The sequence below is a fragment of the Rhodamnia argentea genome, chromosome 11 (assembly GCF_020921035.1).
Source record: "Rhodamnia argentea isolate NSW1041297 chromosome 11, ASM2092103v1, whole genome shotgun sequence".
NCBI classification, from domain to species: Eukaryota; Viridiplantae; Streptophyta; class Magnoliopsida; order Myrtales; family Myrtaceae; genus Rhodamnia; species Rhodamnia argentea.
In genome coordinates, this window is record NC_063160.1 from 4510935 (window position 1) to 4537028 (window position 26094).

Consider the following 26094-nt stretch of genomic DNA (forward strand, 5'->3'; position numbering starts at 1 on the left):
TCAAAACTAGCTCTTGCTCTGTAGGTTTTTGTGCAATTGTCGATGTCTCTTTGTCAATTGAAGACTTATTTAGGGTGCGTTTGTTTCGTGGGAAATGAATAATATGTAATACATTTTCTCTAAAAATGATTGCTTGTATCGTTTACAAAAATTGATGAACGAAAAATATTCTCTAGGTTGAAACATTATCTCAGTAAAATCAACCTTAGATGAATATGGGCTGTGCTTGTATAGGTAAGCTGAACCAAGTGTCTAGTCTAACTTCGAAACGTGAATCCTTTATTCCGTAAGGCGCTCTCCTTGCTGTCTCGACAAGTTCCGACCGTGGATTCATATCTCACTTACATTCATCAATGTACGAAATTGATTGAGACATGGAAAAAGAAGAACTTTTGTGGGGGTAGAGGATCTTTCATCCCTATTTTGTTTCGCAGGCCAACTCCCAAAAGTTGCATAAAATGTTTAGGTCTGGGTTTGTTCTTTGAAGAGTGTCAACTCGGGTTGGGCCATACTTTTTCTATTTTCAAGCCCATCCATTCGGGCTTAGGTGGGCCACAGGATGTCGCCAGGCCCATGGATAGGTCAGATTGATACCTACGAGGCTGTTATAATCTCAATTGAGCATGTTCACCTTTCTTTTCCCTTTTTTTTCTTTTTTTTTTGGTCGGAAACGGTTGTAACCTTTCATTCATAATAAGAAAACCTACAGTAGTTGGTGCTCATATAGTCGCAACATAACAGGTCCCATAGGGGTTGGGGTGGTTTAGCCATCCAGTCGGGAGGGAGCAAATTTTTTCGGTGATACATTTCCTTTTTCACAATTTGTTGTTTTTGAGACGGTTGTTTAATAGAGAATTATTCGAGTCTTTTATGCCCGTGGAAAGGAAACTTTTAAGAAAATGACGGAGACGAAAGAAACTAAGGGTGCGTTTTCCCCCGAAAAATGAATGATCTGAAAAATATTATCATAAGAATTATCGCTTGTATTGCTCACAAAAATAAATGAAAAATAATATTTTCATCGTCCACGAAAATGTTCAAACATAAATTATTGTCAATGATGAAAATAGTTTTGTTGACTAGTTATTTCAAGTGATACAAGTAATCGTTTTCGGGAAGATATTTTTTTTTTAATCATTCATTTTTTTCATGAAACTAGAAGGAAAGGTTGATTGACATGTGCAACAAAGCCAAGTCGAGTCGATACAGTGCGAAACTTGAACTCCACTCAACTCATTAAGTTGAGGCTCAGAACCAGACTCAACTTGATTGAGCATCAAATGTACAACTCGAGCTCGACTCAAATAGAAAATCAAAATAATACTCGAACTCAGCTTGATTATAATAGAGTTATATATGAATTTGAGCTCAAGCTGAATAAGCTTGAATGTTTCCCTTGTATATATGTGATTTTACAGACTCATATGTTTTTTTTTTTTCGCGTAACTCTTAAATATTTCGAAAAAAAAAAAAAACTAGAAGGTCGGTAAGACTCATGAGTTTGTCAAAGTAAGTATTTATGAGCTCGAACTTGACTCAACTAGAGACTCCAATAGTTGGAGCTCGTGCTCAACTCCACACTAGAAAGAGTAGCTCTCGAGTAATCATCAAACTGAGCTTGGGTTGCTCCCAAGTAGCTGAACTCAGATTCACCCCTAGTTGATTCAAACTGACAATATAAAGCTAAATCTAAAATGTTGCTGATTGTGTTAAGTTGTCTAGCCATCTCTAATGGTGCAACGAACAAGCCACTCTTGTAGCTTCTTAGGCTGCGTTTAATTATCGAGAGAAGAATTATGATATGACAGGATAAATTGAGGGAAAAAACTCCCCGAACATAGGATATGGACGTATATAATCCGATCGGGTGTTGGCACACCAAGGATATTATGAGAAAAAAAAAAAGGTCCATTGAAATACTGAAAGTAGAAAAGCACAAAAAAAGAATGAAAAATTTCAAAAAAGAGCATGAAGTGCTCTCGTTTTCTTAAATAAGAATCCGAAGTGAAGTTTGTTTCAAACAATAGCCTAAAGTACTCAAATTGTTTCAAAAAAAGGCATAATCGAAGGGCATTTTTGAGTTCTTTTATTCTTTTAATTTTTTTAATTTTTTGCCTTTTCTTTTCTTTGTTTGTTTCTTTTTTTTTTTCCCCTCCCCTCCCCAGGCCATTTCCGGCCTCGGACGAGGGAGGCCCTCTCTCGAGGCGGCGTCGAGCGAGGGAGACGGTAGCCCTCACCCGGGTTGGAGAGGGTGACCCTCGCTAAATCCGGTGAGGGTGGCCCTCAACCTCGCTTGGGGCAAGGGTAGAGTAACCCTTGCCGATGCGACGGCAGCCCTCACCAAGCGTTGGGCCGAGGGAGTGTAGCTCGACATCGGCTTAGGTGAGGGCGCCTAACGCCGACAATGATCTAGAAAGGGGAGGGGAGGGGAGGGGAGAAAAAGAAAAGAAAAGGCAAAAAGAAAAAACAGAAATGAAAAAAACAGAAAAAAGAATGAAAAAACTCAAAAAGGAAAGGACGAAAATACTCTTTGGTCGGGTCCTTCTTTGAAATAATTTGAGCACTTGTAGCTCTCATTTGAAACGAGCTCCACTTCAAATCATTATTTGAGAAAATGATGACATTTCAGGATCTTTTTTGAAATTTTCCTAGAAAAGAAGGGGGACAAAGCCTAAATCTAATTGTGTGACCCTCCCCAAGGTTCGATATTTTTTCGAAATGAAATTATTTATGATACTTTATTAAAATTATATGCCTCATAATTAGTCATTATGACACGATAGGATTCGTTACGCCTAATTTTGCATATTGATACAAATTATGCCGCCATGACACGAAATACGATTTATAAAATTCAAAACATGCATAAATTGCTAAGTCCCAGATTATAAATCCATCAGTCTAAGCATGATCATATGATAGAAAGAAAACTGGCTCAGCAAAGAGGCCCACACACACGACGACGGCGAAGTCTTCAACCCTATAATGCCGTGGCAACGGTCGAATGAGATTCAAAATTCGAACGCATCGGGATAAGCCCAAGAAAAAGGCAATGGCGTAAAGTGCAGACGCCTCCAGATCTTCACTCCCTTTTCTGGTTCTCCTCCTGAAAACGCTCTCGGCACTGACCCACCTCACGAAACGAGTTTTCCTTCTTCGCACCTCGAGAAACCTGCTTAATCCCTGGACGCTCGCAATCTTTCGGTCGTTCTGGTGATGGAGGACGGTGGGTTTGATGATTGCGGCAAATGCCTGGAGACCCTCGATTCGAAGCCCCCTGCTTTCGACTGGGACAAGGTCGAATCTCTGGACAAGGAAGATCAAGGATCTTCCTTGGAGGGCGGCGACGGCGGTTTGATAGATTCTATGCTCTGCGATCCCGGTTCAAGGCTAATTCGAAGTGGGTTCACGAAGCCAACGTCTCCAGGTTGGCCAATTCTTCGCATTCTGGCGTTCAATTGGGAAAATTTTGGAATGACGCAAGGATATGAGCTCTTTATAGCTAATGACCCGATTGAGTCATTTCTTCGCTTTGGTTGATGGTCTGTCATACTGTTAGGGTTTTTCTTTTGGGTCCTATTTTGGCTTATGTGCACATAAAGGAGATAAGTTAGGCTGTTTACACTCTTAGGATCCTAGCTCTTTGCCAATAAGCCGCGAACCAATTGGAAAGCGAAGTGATGTTACTTCAAGCACTTTCTTTTTTCTGTATCCGTTGTGCAATTGAAGAACAGATGCTTTGAAGAACATATGAATGGCTGTAATAACTGTAGTTCATCTAAGTTCTGTCATGGTCTGTCATGGTAAATTTTAGATTTGCAAGCTGATTACAAACAGATCGGGAGAACAAGTACACATGCATACATACATATGTATATTGTATTATTTTGTATGTTTAGCATTGCGTATGTTTAGTTGGTAATTCATGTCAGTATGTGATTATGTTCCTAGATTGTGTCAATTCATCCTAGCGTCACTTCATAACTTTTTTTTAACTAGCCAACTGATTAACCCGCTATAATAACTTGTTAACTCGTGTCAATATAGGGGTTAAGATTATCATGCCATGTCAAATTCAAACTTCTCTTTATGTTTCGTGTTTGACCTCATGTCATGTGAATGGTTTGTGTCCACTCTCTCTCTCTCTCTCTCTCTCTCTCTCTTAGAGAATGGGTGAGGTAAAGATTTGTGGGTTTAATATCTAGCCGAATCGCAGAATGTTTCATGTTAAGTAGAACATCCAGATTTGATTATCAAGCTCCTCCACTAGGGCATCTTTAAATGAAGTAGAGCCAAGTATCTTTTTGTTAAAATGGCTATATCGCTCTTTACATATACTTTTCTACCAAACCTTACGTGAAATTGAATGAATGGAACCAACTTGATTAATTCATTTATCTGGTTTTGAGCTGGTGAATCAGCAATATGTGTGTATATACTGGTATTATGTTGATGCATCACATAATTTTTAGCAATGCGTACTATTTAGATAAAAGGATGTCATTTCAGTTTTTCTTTATGGTTTCATTAGATGAATATTTTAGATGATAAGTAGATAAGGGAAGAGCAATTTTATGCTGAATGGGTCCACCTTCCATGCATCTTTATGTTGGAAAGGTCATTAAGCAGTTAAAAGTTAAGCTGAATTATTTTATACTTAATATGCAATAAACTCCAAGCATGTAATTATTCGTTTGCTATCTAAAACTGTGCCAAAACTCTACAGTCTATGGTTTCAAGCTTATATTTTCAATTAGTTTAAGAAACCTCAGTTATCCAGGTTTTTTCTAGGTCAAACAAGAATGTCATTAAAATTTTTGAAGCATGCTTACTGAATTTTACATATTGCGTACCGACCGACACAATCACCTCAACTTGCTAGCTGATGTGGATCTTAACCAATATATATGTTCAAGGAGTGATCTACCATCATGGAGAACTAAGGAGTATCAAAATTCAAATTGAAAAGAAAATATAGAAACAAACTGCCACCGAAGTAGATTAAGTGGGATAATCACAGCTCACTCAAGTTAATAGAATTGTATAGAGAGGATCATGAAATAATCTTTTGTGCGTGTTACATGATGTCTTGATTTAGGCCGCATCAAGTTAAACTTTACTTGAAGCTCACATTGCCTGTAACACAAAGATTGTGTTCAGCGTAAATACTATGTGCTCTCTCCATGTGCTATATGTTCTGATTGGTGCCATCTTGGTTTGGTCTGCATCGATTTCCAAGCATATCTCGAGTGGTCCATTGTCATAGTCCTATTTTTTCTTAACAATTGTCTACATTCAATGCCAACTTGGGTGTTCCATATGGTTACTAGATTAAGTTAGGAAGAGAGAAGAGAGCACTCATGTTGAGATTGCAACATTTTGAGTAGACTTAGAGAGGAATAGCTAGTTAGTGATCAATCCCTTTGTAACTTGGCTAATAAATTTTCAATGTAATTTGCTGTTTTATGCTACTCAAATGTTCATTTTAATATGCTTTAGTTGCTGTCTTAAAATGGGCCATTTTGTTTTATGTTGCTTTGATTAGAGGAATATGTGATGTTTCTAAATGCCGGAGGTGAGGCTTCAAATCAAGTAGATTCCTTCATGAAGTTTCATGATGATGCTTTCTACGAAGGAGGCGATGCTTTGCGAACCAATGAAATCATAGTTGATGCTGGTGATTTTCCATTTGTTTATCAATCAGCACGATTTGGAAATTTTAGTTACCACATCAATAATTTTCATCCTGGAGACTATTTTGTTGATCTTCATTTCGTGGAAATTATATTCACCAATGGACCCAAGGGCATGAGGGTTTTCAATGTATTCTTGCAGGAAGAGAAGGTAAGAACTTTAGCGCCCACCATCTGTTTTAACCCTTTCTTTTGTTATTTCTTCTCCCTGAGAAATGCATTTGAAGTATATGCTTTTCCTTAATTGCAGGTCCTTTCTGATTTTGACATCTTCAGTGTTGTTGGAGCCAATAAGGCATTGCAACTCGTTGATTTTAGGGTATCTGTGAAGGAGGATGGCGTAATTGCAATAAAATTTGAAGGGGTTAATGGAAGCCCGTTGGTAAGTGGGATTTGCGTTAGGAAAGCGCCAGAGGTGTCGGGTAATATTTTCTTTCATCCATCTGGACAGTATTGATTTCCATTTTGACTATATTAACCTTATAGTGTTATTTACAATAACAATTTGCTTCCAGGAACTCGGGGGACTTGTGAATGTATAAAGTGCAATAATTGCTTTACCGAGATAGAGATTCCTCTAGAACAGGTGAGACCTTAATCAATTTGGAATATTTAAAATTACAAGCATGTAAAATTTGTGTCATCTGCCCTCAGAATTTTTTTATTCGTGCAGAAGAAGATTATGCAAACAAAGTTAACAGCCAAGTTTGAAAGGGAGATTAAAGATCTCTCCGTGCAGTGCAAGCGCAAAACAGATGAATGTTATCAAGCTTGGATGTCACTAACCACAACAAATGAGCAGTTGGAGAAGGTCAGGATGGAACTTGACATAAGGACATTTGAGAAGCGTAGTTTGGGTAAGTTCATATCGGATCTCGATTATGATAGCCTAATACGCAAGATGGTAAAACGCGATGCGCACATTTCTAGACTAGTGTTTTCTTTTATGAGTGATCTGAAGAATGCCTATGCTCTTGATATTTTATATGAGATGACCTAGCACATCACTGGATAACTAAACATTTGGTAAGGTGCAGCCTTTGGCATCAATCTTTCTTTCTCACTTGATTTAAATTGATACATAAGTTTAAGTAGCTTGTTTATCCATTGTGGAGATATTTACGGGTCTTTGTTTTACTCTCTCATTAGACCAAGTTGTCGAAAAACAAGATGACAATTTGAGGAACTTATCCAGCAAGTACGAGCATGATAAGCAGTTCTGGGCCTTGGTGGTTCATGACCTAGACAAGAAACTAAAGGTAACCAATCAAATTACAAAATATTAATTTGCTAGCATTTACTGGTCAATCTATTGGAAATTCTTAAGTCGGTTAATCGGTTGGTTATGTAGATCATGAAGAGAGAGCACTCTCAGCTTTCTCGAGAGGCACATGAATGTGCTGATTCAATTCCCGAGTTGAACAACATGGTCTCTGGAGTGCAAGCACTGGGTATGTGTGAGAAACGCTGTCTGTTTTTCCATTAACAGCGTCATAATGTGTTCTCCTGAATTATGGAAGCACTTTGCAGTCACACAGTGTGAGGATCTCAAAAGGAAGTACAGTGAAGAACGAACAAAGAGAAGGAAACTTTATAACCAGCTTCAGGAGACAAAAGGTGTTTGAAACATTTTGTACTTTGTACATTTCCTAGAAATATATCTGATGGGGTAGGTAAATTATCAGGAAATATCAGGGTGTTTTGTCGCTGTCGTCCATTAAGTAAGGAGGAGGTATCAACTGGATGTACAACCATTGTGGACTTTGATGCTGCGAAAGACGGAGATCTTGGCATTTTGACAGGTGGTGCCACCAGAAAGACTTTCAAATTTGACAGAGTCTATACACCAAAAGATGACCAAGGTACATTGCTTTTCATTGCCTTAAAACATGATATATAATGCTTTTACCACAATAAGTCATTACTAAGTAATGGGACTAATTTTCTCCATGACAGTTGATGTCTTTGCGGATGCTTCTTCATTGGTACTCTCCGTGTTGGATGGCTACAATGTTTGCATATTTGCTTATGGGCAAACAGGAACAGGGAAGACATTTACAATGGAGGGCACCGAACAAAACCGAGGAGTCAACTACCGGACTCTGGAGCAATTGTTCAGAACAGCTGAGGAAAGGAGTGACACATTTGTCTATAATATATCCGTCAGTGTTCTTGAAGTCTACAATGAGCAGATAAGAGACTTATTGGCTACAGCACCACCATCCAAAAAGTATAATTTTTTTTGCCATGTGCAATATTATAAATAGAATAAGAACTTAACTTTCTTCTGGAGTGAAAAGACCCTAAATATTGAGACTTTGGTTATTTCTTTTTCTGGTGAAATGGAACTTTGGTTTCCACTCAGCATGCAATTGCTCTTGCATATGTTTGGGTGATATCTCATCAGAAAATAACTGTTTACACATGTCTTTCCAGATTGGAGATAAAACAAGCATCTGAGGGATTTCACAATGTTCCTGGGATTGTAGAAGCCAAAGTTGAGAATATTAAGGCTGTCTGGAATGTACTACAGACTGGAAGCAGTGCTAGGGCTGTTGGATCAAATAACGTGAATGAGCATAGTAGTCGATCTCACTGGTACAGAGCTATCATTTTAGATTTTCGTTGCACGGTATTTACGTGACCTTTTTCCTCACTGTCAACTAAAGTTGCTTGACGTCCTCCTTGTTTTAGCATGCTATGCATAATGGTAAGATCAAAGAACTTGATTAGTGGAGAGTGCACGAGGAGCAAGCTCTGGCTTGTAGATTTGGCTGGTAGTGAGAGGCTGGCAAAGACTGATGCACAAGGAGAACGGCTCAAAGAAGCTCAGAGTATCAACAAATCTCTTTCAGCTTTAGGAGATGTCATAGCTGCTTTGGCAAATAAATCCAGTCACATCCCTTACAGGTCTCGTCTCATTTTGAATTGGTTTTATACTTCTCTACTCCTTGCTATCTGTGGTTCTAAAAGTACTAGGGATTTGTTTTAGGAATTCCAAGTTGACACACTTGCTTCAAGATTCGCTAGGTAACTTTGACTGCTCTCTGTCTCCCTCCCTTCCTCCCTCCCTCCCCTTCAAGCCCCATCCCAAACAAAAAGACTCCGTATAGATGATTCAGATTGTTGGACTTTGCCTGTACTCCTTACTAATAGCTCTCTATTGATAAGAGAGTTGTACACGTATGGCAGGTGGTGACTCCAAAACTCTGATGTTTGTGCAAATTAGCCCATCAGATAAGGACTCGGGGGAGACTTTGAGTTCATTGAATTTTGCGACTCGGGTTCGAGGGATTGAGCTGGGTCCTGCTAAGAAGCAAATTGATCCTAATGAGCTTCAAAAGATGAAAGCAATGGTAATCTTCTGAAAACTAGGCTAGAGTTTCTTTTATTATTTTTGGTTCTTCACTAGACATATCAGCACAATAAGACTTCATTGAACGTTACCTTCTTCCCTCTTGTCCTACTATAAACCATAGACCTCGTAAATGTGTTACTCAGAGTCTCCATTACATTTTTTCTGAAAGCTTGACAAAGCGAGGCAGGAGTCCAGATCCAAAGATGAATCTTTGAGGAAGCTAGAGGAGAACCTACAAAGCTTAGAGAATAAGACCAGAAGTAAAGATCAGACTTACAAAGTTCAACAAGAGAGAATCAAAGAACTAGAAGATCAACTTCAGCTAAAGACAGCTTTGCAAAATCAGTCAGAGAAACAAGCCCTACAACTATCGGATAAATTGAAGGGAAGGGAAGAAACGTTCTGTGTTCTCCAACAAAAGGTTGCTCTTTAACTTTGAAATTTACTGCTTTGATTTTCCAATTAACTTATACATAGTTCGATTAATTTATTCTTTGTGAAGGTCAAAGAGCTTGAGACCAAACTTAGAGAGCGAGAACAATCAGAATCTGCAATATTGCAACAAAAGGTTCGGATCCATTTTTTATTGTACATTTGGAGAAGCTTCGCAGGTTTTGGGGATAAACTTTGGATCATATGGAACATATGAATGACAACATACATTCTAAAATCCAGAACAGCCGACTACGTTTCATTACCACTACATTTAGAATGGTCATGTTGAAGCAGTATCTAAGGACCTCTTTGCTTTTTAGCAGGTCAAGAATCTTGAAAGCAAGCTAAAGGAGCATATGCAGGAGTCTGAGCATCATGCACTTATGCTTCAAGAGAAGGTTAGCAGTTCATCTATTATTGAGAAGTGCAAAATCTCTCCAAAACATCTCTCTCTCTCTCTCTCTCTCTCTCTCAAGAGAAGGTTAGCAGTTTGTCTATTATTGAGAAGTGCAAAATCTCTCCAAAACATCTCTGTCTCTCTCTCTCTCTCTCTCCCTTTTAGTAATCTTTTTTCTTTTTCTGCTCCTCGTTCCAGATAACAGAACTGCAGAGAAAATTGAAAGAACAAGAGGATAATTCGGAATCGTTGGTGCTCCATCGGAAGGTAATTGGCTAATGGTGTTGTAATTGATTTCATGCTGCTGTTATAATCAATTTAAAACTCATTCAGAGTCAGTTCTGGGGTCTTATATCATATACTAATTTAATCTTAAAGACAGATTGTGAAAAATATCATCAAGAAAACATTATTTGTTGAAATCTGAATTTTAAACTTAAAGACAGATTGTGAAAACTTCATATTTGTTCGGTATAGCCTCTCCAAGAGCATCTTCAAGCATCTTATCATTCAAATTGGATTATAGTCTAATTGGTTCTACTATTTTGCTACCAACTGTTAGAAAGCCAAAATTAGCGGTACCTATTAACATTACGAGGAAAGTTGATCAACACTTTAGTCTTCCCTTGAGAAGAACTTGAATCTTGAATAGTGACAGACTATTTGGCCCCTTTTTTTTTTGTGGGGATGCAGATCAAGGAGCTTGAGGAGAAGCTGAGGCAAAAGGAGCAAGAAATGCAGGGTAAGTTGATTCAGGATTATGCTGATGGGACAAGGGCAACACCAACAATTGGGAAAACCGGCTTAAATGATGGAAATTTGGTTGAAATTGAGGCTCGTATCCTAAGAAGTACAAACTCAGTGAATCGCCCGGTTAGTCAGGGTTCTGTTCTTGGCTACGAATCTCTTCATGACCGAACTAGGAAAAGGAACTCTAGAAGTGGAGAGACCGAGAACTTTCTACCAAACGCTTCCAGTGACAAGAGAGGTAGAAAATCTGACCCACCTAAAGTCGCCAAAGTAACAAGACCAGCGAAGCCGGCTGCAAATGCCCATGGACCCTTTACCAATACTACCAGGAGATTTAGCAGAGACCAAGTTCAAGGTCCAAAAGAAAAGGACAACAAGAAAAAGATCTGGTCAAGATGAACTCTTTCACTTGTACTAGTGTATGATCCAACAATTGTACTTTTCTTGGGTGCTTTTGAATATATCTCACACATGTATACTAACTACTCCGTGTAGATTTTTAACGCATGAAGTGGAAGCAAATATTAGCCAAGGAAGTGAGCTGTTTGTATACGATCAACATTTTCATACAACATTCGAGTACTCTCTTCTCGGATCAATTATATGGCTTAAGCGTACAAGCCATGCTGGTTGAAACGAATGAAGTACGTAGACCGGAACCACAAGAATCTCCAAATGCTAGTTCTGTTTGCTTCTCCGGGTGCAGCTTGTCATTCACAAGTTAAATGATGTTTTAGCTTTAGACAGAGTTTTATCGTAGCTTCGATAACGAAGTTTCTTCACTGTTGAACAAGGTTGGTATTAACTGTATCTTGGCATCTCTCTCTTCTGTTTTTCTTCCCTTTTAACAAGAATCCCCACTGTTTAACAATGAACCACACATGGCTTCTGTCTTTTCACTCAAAAGTACTGTTTGGTGTTGTTAGATTTCTGCTTTTTTGGTCATGCATCGACTATGTTCGGGCTATTGTGCTGCTCGATAATCCTTGTATAGCTTCAAATTAACATGATGTTTTAAACTAATGAGGGCGGGTGGGGTAGACAGTGTCGTGCTACAGAAAGCTCATGGACGTCGGTACCCACAGACTACAGCGGTATCAGACATAAGGTGAAAATGTTGTAATTCAGATACATCTCGGAATTCACATTATACAAGCATGGACTCTTGGTAAATAAATCTTTGCAAAACTTGATATCATAACACATTCTAAAACTGTTGCGGGCGGCGGTCAAAATGACCAATATTTTGGTAGCAATGAGACAAGCAAGTTTGCCTACACAGACCGTGTTATCTTTACAAAAAATTTCCGAGTACAATCGGTCTATTAACACTTTTTTGGCATATCAATCACCAGAAGTAGAAGACAAGAGAAAAAACACTTGACAGGCTTACTTTATCAAAAGTACATGGGACAGCTTAAAAGACAAAAATCAAGTTGTGGTAATGTGCACATTTTCTTGCTAGTGGAGATTTCTTTTGCCCGAAAGAAAGTTTGATGAGTCAAGTTATCCAGGTATTCCGACAAAAAAAAAAAAAGTTATCCATGTATCAAATTTAGGGAATCAAAATTGAATGAAGAGCTCATATCCTCTGGAATTGTGAAATTAAAACCTAATTCCGAAATACCCATGGAGGAAACTTAGCCAATAACCATTGACCTTAGAGAGTACCTAAAATTTAAGATTCATGTTCTACTCATGCCAAGTATCTCCAACAGCCACGCATTCGATGGAACTCACTAAATCATTATCATATAGTCTCATTTAACGATGGAAAAATTGACAAACAAAAACTTCCACCATCAAATACTTTATTAAACCCGTGATTTATAGCATAAGTCTAATGAAATTTCTTTTGCTGGCTCCTTTTGAATGACTTTCAAATCTTGGTTTTCTAATCTTGCGATTGTCGAAGTTCAATTTCATTCCCATGAAATATCAAACTTTTCAAAATGTACTTATACTACTATTCGTATTCACATATTTTATTTTATGGTTACCCAAATTTAAACAATACTTCAAATGACAGAAAAGCAAAAACAATTTGTTGCTTGATTAAAGTTCATAAGAAGGCGGTTGTCTGCTTTAGTGTTTGTACATACTAAATTGTCTTCTCAGACAGATACCTTTGGTCATACTTGTAAAAATAAGATATGAGTAGGTTCCCACGATAATGCATGCCTATGAAGACTCGCTTTCGCTACGGCTCCGATGGGTTGACAACATACAACACAACACTAACTATACAAGTGGATTCAATTCTACTACAAAGCTTCAGGTGACAAATAAGAAATCGAACTTCTAAAGTCGCTAAATTACATGATCAACGCCAAAACTGCACTAGACATAATGTGCAAAAGAAAAGAGACAGAAATGTGAGGCAAAATGATGCACCAATATAAAAGAATCAGCACAAATTCGGCCTCCTCTCTCCCACCCATAGCGGAAATGATGATCAATTGGAGATCATCAATCAGGGATATAGGCAGCTAGATCCAGTTTATTTATCATTTGAAGTGTTTAACAACGTATCTGCTCACCCTTGTAGATAGTATCAACCAGGGTATGATCCCAACCTGCAATTACATGACATAAAGTTCAAAATAATCAACATTTCCAATCAATTAGTTTGTTAGCACCAGCAGCTGTTCTACAAAAAAACCACCAATCGTAGACCACACATTCGCCTTTGTTCTTTTGCATCAGTATGTTCAATGCTATTTTAAATTATTATCTGCTTAACCAACATTATCAATACCAGCTTTTAAAAAGGAAGGCATGCATCTTATCTTTAGCAACAAGCATTGCATATGCTTATAAACATATCATATTTCTTCGACCTTCCAAAAAAATCACAGAAGGGAAGTAAGGACCATGCAAGCATGTGGTAATACAGTCCACCCGCTACTGGGGGAACCAGTGGCCAGGAAATATCAGCACTGTCTTTAGACCAGAAAATCAAAGAACCTTTCTTCTGGTTTTTGGTACATGATCTGTAAGGAGTAACAAGTGTGCTAGGAAATACTAAATAAAATTGGGCATACCATAACATGGCCACCTAAATGGCTTCCAGCTCCCCATGATAATAGTCTTCCTGAAATAGAAGCAAATAAATTAAAGTAATTATCGATTGAAAGGTAGTAAGCACTCGATTAAAAAAAAAAAATTACAACTATTCATCTTCAAGAAAATATCTGGTCATGGTCTGTGATACAAGGCATTCAGGTGCAAGCAGCAAATGGAAATGCTCTATGAAGCTTTCACATTTTTCAGGTTACAACAAAGAATTACCAAATGGTTGAACTAGCTGCTGAGATATCGTAGCAATAGGAGCTTTCCAAAACCAGCAAATCAGCACAAAATACGTAAACACCTACAGAAGACAACTGCATATATTAACATCGATGACAAAACGGCAGGACAATTATTGTGAATGATGCTATAAATCTTGAACCACCTTTGTATAAAACAGCACTCTCAAATACAAATCATAGGAGTGCTTCATCTCTCTGCTGCGTGATTCTTGAACTGCAAGGCATAAGAAGTTATGAATACACATCACCGTATAAAGCAAAAAATAAAACAATATTTCTAGTGGTCAGGAATGCAATCTGAAGAAGCTGCCAAACTGATCTCTAAGAAATAAGGGCAGAATTAACCTCCAGAATGGTAATTGTATCACAAAGCAAAATCAAGTATAGTCCAAACATCTCTAGTTTTCATTCTGAGGATTAATCCACCCAATGTACACTAGAGCATTAAAAGTGCCAGAACTCAATGGCAATGCTAAGTTCATCATTTAGAACCAAATAATATGAAATTTCTTGAGGAAGGGGGAGAGAGCAAGGAGGAGGAGTACTAAACGAGTTAGTAAGTCAAGTACAGAACGAGCCTTGTCTACAAAGCAGAGCGACCTCAGATTTCTTGATTCTGGCGAAGCTTATAAACTAGATAATAAGCATTCTTCAATAGTCAAAAAAGCTAAAAAGACACCACACCAAAAACTCTAAGTTTTCCACAAACACTGAAAGTTCATTCATTTAAATCTCCCAAAAAAGGACCCATGTACAACCAGCCAAACACCATGAAGATGAAGCAGATGAAATTAACACTAAAAAGCAAAGTAACTATATCACTCTACCGTGATGCAACTATACAATAGATGCAGTGAGATTTGCGCAGAGGAGGAAAATTAAGAAGACGTATTCACCTCGTTCTAGAAATAGAATACCTCAAGATACAGCCAAAATTTAAAAAAACAAAAATGTAAGAAAAGTTTAGACCAGTAGTCCTGAAGCAACCAACATTAAAGCAGAACAATCAAAATATTAAGTCTCGCATTACATAACATACTTTTTGTCAATTCCTTCTCCTTAGCAGCTGCCAATCTTTTAAGCTTTGCAGCTTGTGCAAACGTTGATGGTCTGTAACCAGCAATAATTTGTGTCATTTTCACACGGATTTGCACATGATGTACGGTATTAGATTCCATGCCAAATATAACGCAAAAAACCACAGCATACAATGTCAGCAAGAAAATGGTAAACAAAAAGAAGTTGACCACTTTCACATAAAAGAAAAAAAAACCCATGAGAACGCAAACATAAGCGAAAGAGGAACAATCATCAGAAAGAGATCATACTCTAAAAGAGACACAAACATAAGATGGAAGTCCTACGCTACCCTTTCTATATCGAAAATGTCCATACAAGGAAGCTAAAACATGTTGGTGCTGTGGAAGAGATGACAATCCAGAAGGCCATCACAAATATGTACCAACAAATGTGAATGTAAGAATTAGAAGTAAAAAAAAAAAAAACAGGGCATGACCCACATGATATTCTTCCACTTCTCTTTAGGAAGAGATGATCAATCAAGTAAGGAAAGAGGTAATTCGAGAAAGAAAGATTGCAATTTTCCATACATGCGTCATCAGAAGCAAAAGCTCACATCACCACATCCATCGTTAACAAGAAAAATCGGCAAAACTAAACAATGAGAATCACTCACTGCGACAACGAGCTCGCCTCTTTCAAGAGCTCCCTAATCTCCCTGCGCAGCTGGATCTCCATCTCACTCGCCGATCCTGCCTAAAAACAGGAAAAGAAAGAAAAAAACAAAAAAAACCACGTTGATCAAAATACATCCACTCCCATCACAGCAGTCCCGCTCAATTCTTCCACCCATCGTCGTCAGAGGGGTTCGAATCTAGACAAGAGTGGCTCAACGCGGCCGATCCGCGAACGCCGAACGAGGCAATTTTTACCTTCTTCAGGCGGTCGAACCACCACGAGAGGAAGTGGAAAGCCATGACGACGGCGAAGACGAGAGGAGCGGCGACGGAGCTCCGGCGTTCTAGGGTTTCTTCCGGCATTGTAGTAGCTTCTCCTCCAGAGAAAATTGGGACGAAATTGCGGTTGGGAAGAGATTTCCCCGAAATTGAAGAATTCTTACGGACTGAAAATTGTTGGTAGTAATTTCCGATCCTGCCAAGATAAGGTTAGGATGCTTTTTTAGGTTCTTTTTTTTTTTTTGGCATAAGTTAATTTTTCTCGAAATGCAATTCATTAGCGCCTAATTCCTTAAAAATCCTCAAATTTTAAGTCTAGTCCTAATTTTTTCTCCGAACTTTTTTTATTTCGTAAAAAAATATTTAACTTTCACTTTAATGTTAAATCTCCCAAAAATTCCAAAAATCGCCACTAATTTATTCGAATTATCGACATTAGAAATAGTTATAAGTTCATTATCAAAAGGTGCCTTTCCATCCGGACCATTACCTTATAAAGAACAATACCAGCCTCCAATCAATGGCTACTTTCGTACATATGGACAGATTTAGGATTAGAATAGAAGTTGAGGATTTTTCATGAGATAAAAAAAAGTTCGAGGCAAAATTAGGATTGCACCTAAAGTTGAGAGTTTTTAAAAAAATTAACCCCATTTATTAGGAGAGGTTACCGATACCCACTTAATTTAGTAATTTAAGTAATATAAAAAATTGAACTTACTTACGTGAAAATACAAAATGAGTTACAAAACTAATAACATGGACAAGTTAAAAAACAATCTCATGAAATTGTGAATGTCCTCATTCCAAAATACGAATACCGGCGCGCCGATGCCAAGGGCGGGAGCAACGGCCGGCGGTGTCTCGGTCTATGATTCTCGCCACATGCCCGTCCTTAGAGGTGGCTGGTTCCGTGGAACCGCCGGTTCCGGTTCAGGAACCGGTGATTTCGGTTCCACGAAAAGGTGGAACCGGAACCGGCCCTTGAAAATACCGGTTCCGGTTTTGGGCCGATTCATTCTAGTTCCTTTTTTAATTTTAATTTTTAAAATAATAAATAATAAAATAAACATAATAAATCATAAATTATAAAATATAATCAAATTGTACATTGTAATAAAATGTGGGGAAAAAAGAGAGAGAGGAAGAATGGGCTTAAACTTAATGAATTATCATTAAGTGCATACATATTTTCTTGGGGATAAAAGAATCAAAGTTCATGTAGTTCTTTTACCTTTGATAACCCCAACTTACCTCATCGTCAATCGTCGCTACCCGTTGTGGTACCCGTGGCGGTGGTATATCCACAATCCTCGCTAAAAAATTCGTGTTCTCAATCCAGCCCTTGGTGTCGAAATTTCACCCTCGTTCAATCGTCGACACAAGCTTGAGCTTCCATAGACTCCGGGCTTAATCTTGAACGGCGAGAGTCCAAAACTAATTCTCCAGCGCTAAATGCTTGTTCAACTGCAATCATTGAAGAAGGGGTTGCTAATATCTGGCGAGCGATGAGGGCGAGAATTGGGTAATCGATTTGGTGACTCTTCCACCACTTTAGGATTTCGAAATCTGTATTATGTTCTGCATCACGAAACTCAAATTGAGTGGTTAAATATTTTTCTAATTCAGAAATACTACCCGTCGCCTCTTTTTGTTTTTGTTTTTGCCTACTCTTGAGCATATTATATTATCTACTAAGTAAACTACCACCTTCGCTACGTGAGACAGTAGATTGTAAAGATCCGTAATCACTTAAATCGTATCTACTACAAAATTATCTATATAATACTACTATAGATTCTTTAACATCTCATTGTATATTTGAAATATCTATTGAATCTTCCAAATGTAAACAATCATGATAATACACATTCAAATAATCTAGTAAACCGTCTAATTTAATACGTGGATAAAAAACAATACCAACTAAATAGACAATAGGAATTTGTAAATAATAATGTAACCATTTTTCTTGCATTACTAAAATAGTTCGAGCTAATTTAGTATCATTTTCATATTCACTCAAAACACTATCAATATTAATGCACTCTATTAAAAATCAATGCGTAGTAGGATAATAAATACCGGATAAAGTTTTAGTAGCATCACTAAAAATTTTCAAAAAATCTAAAATTTTTTTGCAAACGTCCCAATGTTGCGGAAGTAAAGTAATTTCGGGAATATTTTGTGAAATAAACATACATAATAAATCTTTGTAATCAAAAGTTTGCCGAAGCAACTCGTAGGTAGAATTCCAACGAGTCGGAATATCTTTTGGAAATCTTCTTACCATTCTCCCATGTTGTTTACAAAATTTTCCCCATGATTTTATAAAATGGGGACGACTCCATAAAAAATTAATTGCACCCTTTATTGGGGCGAGAGAAGTGTCAATAGTTCGTAAACCATCTTGTACACATAAATTTAAAACATGGCAAGCACATCTAATGTGAAAAAATTGTCCGCCAAAATTGAGTTTGCAAATATTTTCTAATTCGGGAATAGAAGTGGTATTTGCGGTGGCATTATCAAAATCAATTGAAAATACTTTATTTATCAAATTCTATTCTTCTAAAACTTGCCTAATTATTCTATAAATATTATGAGCCGAATATCTTTCATCAAAAAATCGAAATGCAATAAGTCTTTTTTGAATGGTCCAATCGTCACCTATCCAATGACACGTGACACCCATATAAGAATGAATTTGCCAAGGATCACTCCAAATATCGCTACCTATATGCACACGTCCATTGAATTCCGCAAAAAATTTTGCTAAAGATTTTTTTCCTTTTTTATAAAGATGAAAAGCTTCGCGTTTAAGAGTACTTTTTGGAATAGTTGGTGCTTGCGGAACTAATGCAGTATTTATTAAATATTTCAAATTAAAATTTTCACCAAGATTAAACGGAGCATGATCAAAGGCAACATATTCAGCTAATGTTTGTTTATAAAGTGCATCGGTGTAACGGAATAAAGGATGAGGATTAGGAGTGGCGTACCCGGAAATTTGTTGTTACGTATTGTCCGTCCCCGCTTGCGTTGGATGTTTTTTCATCAGATGCCGATGGAATGTTCCATAGCCGTCTCCTTTCGTAAATTTTTATGTTTGCGAACAATATTTACATTTTATATTATACTTACCTTCGCCTTCATCATGTACCTTGTCGAAGTGTAGCCACAAGTCGGATATACTATCTCGGCCCTTCCGTTCCGGTTCATTTGCCGTTGATATTTCTTCGACACCAGTAGGAGGATGAAGACTTTCTTGTGTTGGGATGTGCTCGACGTTCGGAATCGGGACATAGTTGTTATTATTGTCGTTGTCTTCCTAACATGCATACTCATGAGGATCATATTCGGGAATGAGATACTCGGAATCTCCCATAGTCATCTTGTCCTTTTCAAGATTTCCGCTTCCACTTGCCATTTTTGAGAGAATTGATCGGAAATCCGATTGAGAGAATTGAGGCAAGATTGAGAGAATTGAGAGAATTTAAGCGAATTGAGAGGATTTGAGAGAATTGTTGAAAGGATTTGTGAGAAAAATGAAAGGGAGATGATAAATATTTATAAGCAAGAATTAAAAATAATTTATTTTTTTTTAATCAATCGCCAATTGGCCGTTTGTTGGGGGGGAGGGGGGGCCCGTGGGGCAGAGAGCCGTTGGGCTCTTTACCCCAAAGGCCCATTTTTTTTTTTAAATAATGGGTCGGAACCGGCCCCGAACCGGCCGTTCCTGGCCGGTTCCCACAATTATGGAACCGTGGGCCCGGTCAACGGGCCCGTTCCGGGCCTGTCAACAGGCCGGTTCCGGGCCCATGGTTCAAAATGGCCATGTCTACCCGTCGGACAGTGTTTGGTGGCTAAAACGAGGTTTGTGTGTTTTTATTTATTTATCATTTTTTTTTGGTTTGCCGAATTAGTCGATTTTCATTTATTAAAGTACTATATGTCATAGATCAAATGTAGCACATGGGCCTATTTTAGGCCTAAGAGACCCAAGCCCATGAAGCTAATCTCATCGGCCCATTCATTAATTCTGCGGCGGCTGGTGCTCAATAAAAGAAGAGGAAACGAAACAAATAGAGAAGGAAGAGGAAAAGATCGGACATAAGAAGAAAAAGACGAGGAAGAAGAGAAGCCGAAAAAGGATTGGACGATGTTCGAACCGCGACTCCAAATTGACTTTCATAAAATTCTACCGTTCCACCATGCTCTAAAGTTTGTTTGTACTATTATCTTGTCGAGCTTAGTTTGGTTAGCCGCCGGAGAAATACAATATAGTTTGATTTTTTTTTTTGAAAGTATTTCGGTTAGCTAGTGAGAAGCTAATATTCTTTTGAGATAAGCGCATCGGAGATCCTAGAACTTGTCATAAAAGTGTAATGGAGTCCTAAAATAGGACATGAGATTCCGAGCGCGAATCTTTTTTGCCCTTTTTTCACTCTCCAATTTGCATATTTCCTCATCCTACGCCAAGGCCAAAGTGCAGCTTGCGCGTGAGGCGGGATGTCAGAATACCTGAATATATAAATCACGTCTCCATCCAACAGTTCAAGATTTTAAAAAGGTCGAGAGTGGTCCCGCGAAATCTCATAAGATCGGGGTGGTGGGTGGCCGACTCGGTTGGGCCAGTCGAGGAAGCAAGCCTCCAGAGGAGTTACGCTGGCTCGAGGAGCAGCCTAGAGTTTTCCCTGAATCGATCATGAGCTTCTTGCATTGAGAAGAGTTAGCATTGGACAGCTCGACACTTTTTCTTCCAGCGACCTCCTTCACGTTAATCATGTTCATCTCTCTCTGTCTCTGTCTCTCTCTGTGTCTGCCAACACACAAGAGTCCAAGTAAATGGGGCAGTGAAGAAAAGGGAGGAGGACACGAGGATAATGCATGCGCCCTATGGCCATGGCGGTTTGTTTTCGCACGTAAGATCAGATGGCAACAGGAGGAGGAGACCCAAAAAAATCTTTCGGAAGGAAGGAATTTATGCGGAACAGAAAGGAAAGAGAAAAAGAAAAAAGTGCCTTTGAACCGCATGCTTTGTGCTGCATAAGGAGGGGGCCATCCATTATATTTCAGGAAAAGCACCAGCAAACCTAGAACATGTTATACCCTTGTTTTGTTCCAACAAACCCTAGAATTTGTGAAAAAAGTGGTTTCGCTTTTGTAGGGGAGGTTGCCCTGGGAAGAAAAAAAAAAACCCACTTTTGTTGAAACCTACAATTACAAATGGTGCCGTTGGGATTCATGAGAATTTCACCCCGTTAGGGCTTCGTTCGTGACACGGAAGATGAATGATTTAGAACACATTTTCCTAAAAATGATTGCTCATATCGTTCGAAATAATTAGTCGATGAAATTTTTTTTTTTCATTGTTGATAACAATTTATATCTAAACCTTTTCGTGGACGATAAAAGTATTTCTGGTTGATTCATTATCGCAAGCGAAACAAGCGATCATTTTTAGGAAAAATACTTTCCGAATCAATCATTTTTCGAGAAACAAAGGTGCCCTAAATCATATGAAATAGTATGTTATCTCTCTTGTTGGTTCGAGATTTTTCAAAATTTTGTATATTGCGATAGCTCATAGATAAATTGTGTTTAACCCACTTTTCAATTGGCGCAATGAAGCTGGTCTTACAAAAAATTGGAAATGCCTACTTTAATTCAGACCTCTTGTGATGCCCGGCAATCCCTAAGGATGTGTAAGATATCCTCTCGAATGTCTTTACAAAAACCATTGTAATCGTGATTAGTGGGGCTCTTTTGAAGAGAATTCTTTAGTTAAGATAAGAATACATGGAAAAGAGAACTATATAAGTTATATTTATTCGAAGACTATATAAAGATAATAACATGATGTTAGGGAGAAATATCAAATAAGTTCTGAACATATTGCAATCATACCAATTCAATCCTAAATTTTTCTTTTTAACTAAATCATTTGCATTTGTGTCAATTCAGTCCATTTGGGTGGCCGGCACGAATGTGGACCTTTTTAAATAATATTTTAATAATATTATTTTTTTTATGATTGTTTTTCTTTATTTGGTTTTCCTAACGCTAGGGCCGAGACACCCTCTCTGGCCCCGGGCAAGGGTGTCGTAACCCTTGCCTGGGCTAGGCAACGGCTGTGATGCCATCGCCGGCCCTTAGGGTTTGGAATAAAATAATGTAAAGAAACGAAGAAATAAAAAAATCATAAAAATAAAAATTATTTAAATAGTATTTAAAAAATATCCAGTTAATGCCAGCCACCCAAATGGATTGAATTGGCATAAATGCAAAAGGTTTATGATTGGATTGACAAAAAAGAAGAAGTTTAGGACTGAATTGGCACAATTACAATACATTATAACTTTTTTGATAATTTTCCCCATGATATTACAATATCACTTGTAATCAATCTGGAACATGCATAATTAGGAGATACATACATGCATAATCCCGAGAAATATAGAAAATGAAAATAGCTATATAATTGACCACAAAAAAAAAGTACATGTATAGAATCTCTTATATATATCTCTACCATTTTTTCCTTAAACTTAAGGTGACATACAATGCAGTAAATTGGAGTTTAGAGAAGAATTACTTTGGTATCTTCCGGTGCACGCTAAGTGTCAATAGGTTGACATGATTACAGTGCAAGCTATGCGACAACAGATTAACGTGGCCGTATTGCAGGCTACACATCGTGGCTCTGTGACAGGCTACGTGATAACAGGTTGATATGGTAGGAGACATGACAATAGGCTGACGTGGCAAGAGACGAGACAACAGGCTGACGCGGTGAGCCATACCCTAAATAAATAAGGGTTGATACCAACAAAAAATCTAAATTAGTACAATATGATAAATTTACTCTGAATTAATTTTTTGACTATAAAAAACTCCAAACTAATACACTTGTAACATATTAAGCACTAACGCTTTCTAGGGGCCTCCGTGTTGTGTTAGGCATCGACGCGTGATCGATACGTAGTGAACGAGTGTCAGACATCCGATACTTGGTCAGCACTTTGGACACTGGCAGCGACATGCGAGTCCAGCATCCCGACACGCCATTTCGACACACACGAGGTCAATTTTAAGCATTTTCAATAAAACTTAGGATTCAAAATGTAAATTTGTCAAAAATATGTATACTTAAGTTATATACCCAGTCACCCCAAAATTGATATACCCAATCAACCCCAGAAAAACATAATCATGAATCCCTAACGAAAAAAGAAAAAGAAATTGACCTATGATATTTATATATATATATGATAATTTATCATGTACATATAAAAATATACATGTAATACACAATGTGTCGAAATTTTTTATTTTTTGAGAAATGACGTGTCAGTGTGTGGTGTGTCGCGTGTCACGTTTGGTTCGGTGCTACTTAACCTCCGGCAAATTTACCTTCCGTTAATTTCCGTTAAATTTTACCGTCAAATTACCAAGTTAAATAATACGTGATAGCCGACATGTACTAGTTTAGGATTTTTAACCCTCCATTTGTTAGAGTTGTACCAGTTTGGGATTTTTCATTGCAATAATCCAATTTAACAAAAACTAATGAACGGTAAATTTATCACAAATGTATCGGTTTGAGATTTTTGATGGTCAAAAAATTAATTTTGAGTAAATTTGTCACGTATATACTACTTTGGGGTTTTTTGTGGCATGAACCTGTAGATAACGTTGTACTACGAGAGCCCTATGAAAAACAAAACTCAAGAAAAAGATCTATAAAGCTGAGCTAGCACCGTAAAGGGCATCACATCCTATGGATCATAACGCTGGATTAGGAACAGAACACATGGCACAGATCAAGATGAGTCATGGACATCATCTTTCTATTTTGCAAGAAGTTCTGCTCATCCGGTGCAGTATTGACAGTTAGTTGGGCTGCTGAATTTTTCCCAGGGATGCTGATTGCACGGGGGCCAAATTATCAAGTCTTGTTTTTTTCAGATACCGTTGTTCTTTTTTCCAATTTCTTGGGTGTATGAGCAAATCATTAAGTCCTGTTTCTACTCCAAGTACAAAAGTATAGGCCTAGATTTTCAAAGTGGGAACCTTTTATGTCTTTGGTAAACTCACTAATGGGATAATTATGTTAGGTTGACGCTATTTTCACCTCTAATAACTTTAGACACATCCGTAAATTCAAATGGTTCAAAATAGCCTTCATTGGGACCTCTTTTAAGGTAAGATAGATAAAAGAGAAAAAAAAAACATACTTTTAATGTAAATCAACCAATCTAATGAATTTTATCGAAACTTCCACATATTGTTGCTTCTTCTTCTTTTGCGTTCTAATCAAAGAAGTTTGTTCCTTTTTACGAGAATCATCTAAGATTAAGCATTTTGATAAGAATAACTCTTACTATGACATCATTAGTGCTAATATTGATAAAGGAGGAAAAATATGTCTCTAATGCGGATGAATAAATCTAATGATTCTAGTCAACCTTTTATAAACAATTGTTTCTTCTTCTTTTGTGTTCAAATCCGAAAAAGTTCACATCTTAATTTGTTTTTACGAGAATCATGTAAGGTAATAGTATTTTAATAAATTCAGTTATCTGGATACTAATTTGAAAGAATATTGATAAAGTACATTTATTTGCAATGTCTTTCGATAGATCAATCTCTAATAACTCTTTGTAATATATTATTTTTCTGGTCAAGTTTTTGTTAGAGGAATTCTTTGGTATAAGTTGTGAAACTCTCTATGGTTATAACTTCATATTTAAGATATGGCAATTAATAAAGATTGCAAATAAGGCTCAAACTCATTTCGAAAAATCATTTATAGTAATCAGCTTGAGCATGTAGTAAGAAGAAGAGAGGAAATGAAACTTGTATAAAAGCGAACGGAAAATGGCATGGAGTGGTGGAATAAAACATCATCGTATTAATTACTATAGACAGCCTTGTATTTTCATGATAATATATGGCTTTTGCCTTAAAAAAAAGTAAATTTTATACTTTCAATTTTGGATTTTGATTAATTAGTTCTCTTAAGACTATTTTACGAAAAGTCCTCTCAGACTTAGACACGTTTTCCATCCAATAGCTTGTTCTCCTTCTATGGGGCCTTTCCAGGCTGTTAGACGTCCTGTTGACGACACTATTTGCATTTGACCCTGCTATATAAAAGCTGTTCTACATATTTAAATGACATATCAGTAGCCCTTGATAATTTTGTCAAATTCAAAACATCACATAGGTTTTTCTCAATAATTTCTCATTAGGCTGCTTAATAAGTGGTTGCAAAAATTATTTGGTAAAACCCTTCTAGGTATACATACTTATTCAAACCTTATTAGACTTTTAGGTCGATTTCGAGATTTTCCTAAGGATTGAAACCTAATCTGATCAATAGATCGTTCGGGAAAGTAAATTCCAATCCAACATGTCCAGTAACAACCACCATTTCAAGCTTGAATTCTCATCTTATTGCTAAATTTTAGAATTTTACGGGAAAATTCTAATAAGGGCCCGAAATAGGTCTTGTTTCAAATAAAGGCCTGAAGTGGCATGACAGTTTCAAATAAAGGTCTCAAGTGGTCATGACCGTATCAAATAAGGGCATGATCTCCGGTTGATTAAATATTCTGACCGACTAAGGAAATTTTTATTAAAATGCAATTTTAACCTAATTTTTAGTTAAATTAAATTTAAAAAAGAAATATTGGTGGGCCTCCCGCCCCACCGGTGGAGGGACAACGGCGATGGGCATATGGTCGGCGGGGTCACGGGTCGTCACCGAGGCCCCGGCGTCCACAGATGGGAGGGCTGCCTCTTGCTTGTGTTTCTATTTTTTTTTTTCCTTTTTTAAATATTTATTTTTTTTACGAATTTTTTAAAAAAAGAAAGAAAAAAATTTAAAAAGTAAATGACGAAAATGCCCCTAGCCAACCAGCAAGTCGGGTTTTTTTTTTTAGACTGATATGATTACTTCAAGTCCGTATCCGAAATAATGTCCACTTCACGACCTTATCTCAAATAATGAGGGCACTTCAGGCCCTAATTTGGAACAAGTCTACTTCATACCCTATTTGAGAAAATGAGAGCACTTTAGACTCTTATTTGAAATTTTTCCAAATTTTACGATGGTCTATAGTAATTTGTTGTAATCTTTATTTGTATAATTTTTTAGGTTCTC

The 26094-nt window shown here is 37.5% G+C and overlaps 2 protein-coding genes across 3 annotated transcripts; one reads left to right on the forward strand and one right to left on the reverse strand.

Annotated features, from left to right (window-relative positions):
- Nucleotides 1-2997: 2997 nt before the first annotated feature.
- Nucleotides 2998-11207, forward strand: LOC115739390 (kinesin-like protein KIN-14R). 2 transcript variants are annotated; one of them, XM_030672443.2, is made up of 19 exons: nucleotides 2998-3427; nucleotides 5546-5844; nucleotides 5944-6115; nucleotides 6209-6279; nucleotides 6367-6550; nucleotides 6843-6952; nucleotides 7045-7144; nucleotides 7224-7310; nucleotides 7379-7555; nucleotides 7650-7923; nucleotides 8130-8291; nucleotides 8388-8603; nucleotides 8686-8723; nucleotides 8886-9049; nucleotides 9221-9472; nucleotides 9554-9619; nucleotides 9807-9884; nucleotides 10082-10150; nucleotides 10577-11207. In XM_030672443.2, the coding sequence occupies exons 1-19, from the start codon at nucleotides 3217-3219 to the stop codon at nucleotides 11030-11032; spliced, it is 3186 nt and encodes a 1061-aa protein (XP_030528303.1). In that variant the 5' UTR covers nucleotides 2998-3216; the 3' UTR covers nucleotides 11033-11207. The 2 variants fall into 2 exon arrangements, with proteins under 2 accessions (XP_030528303.1, XP_030528304.1); XM_030672444.2 differs by having other exon boundaries at nucleotides 3000-3427; nucleotides 9810-9884.
- A 1655-nt stretch (nucleotides 11208-12862) lies between these two features.
- Nucleotides 12863-16152, reverse strand: LOC115739391 (protein GET1). Its single transcript, XM_030672445.2, has 7 exons — nucleotides 15900-16152; nucleotides 15644-15723; nucleotides 14987-15057; nucleotides 14091-14161; nucleotides 13925-14006; nucleotides 13678-13727; nucleotides 12863-13209 (listed from the first exon to the last, which is right to left on the reverse strand). The coding sequence occupies exons 1-7, from the start codon at nucleotides 16005-16007 to the stop codon at nucleotides 13141-13143; spliced, it is 531 nt and encodes a 176-aa protein (XP_030528305.1). The 5' UTR covers nucleotides 16008-16152; the 3' UTR covers nucleotides 12863-13140.
- Between the last annotated feature and the right edge of the window lie 9942 nt (nucleotides 16153-26094).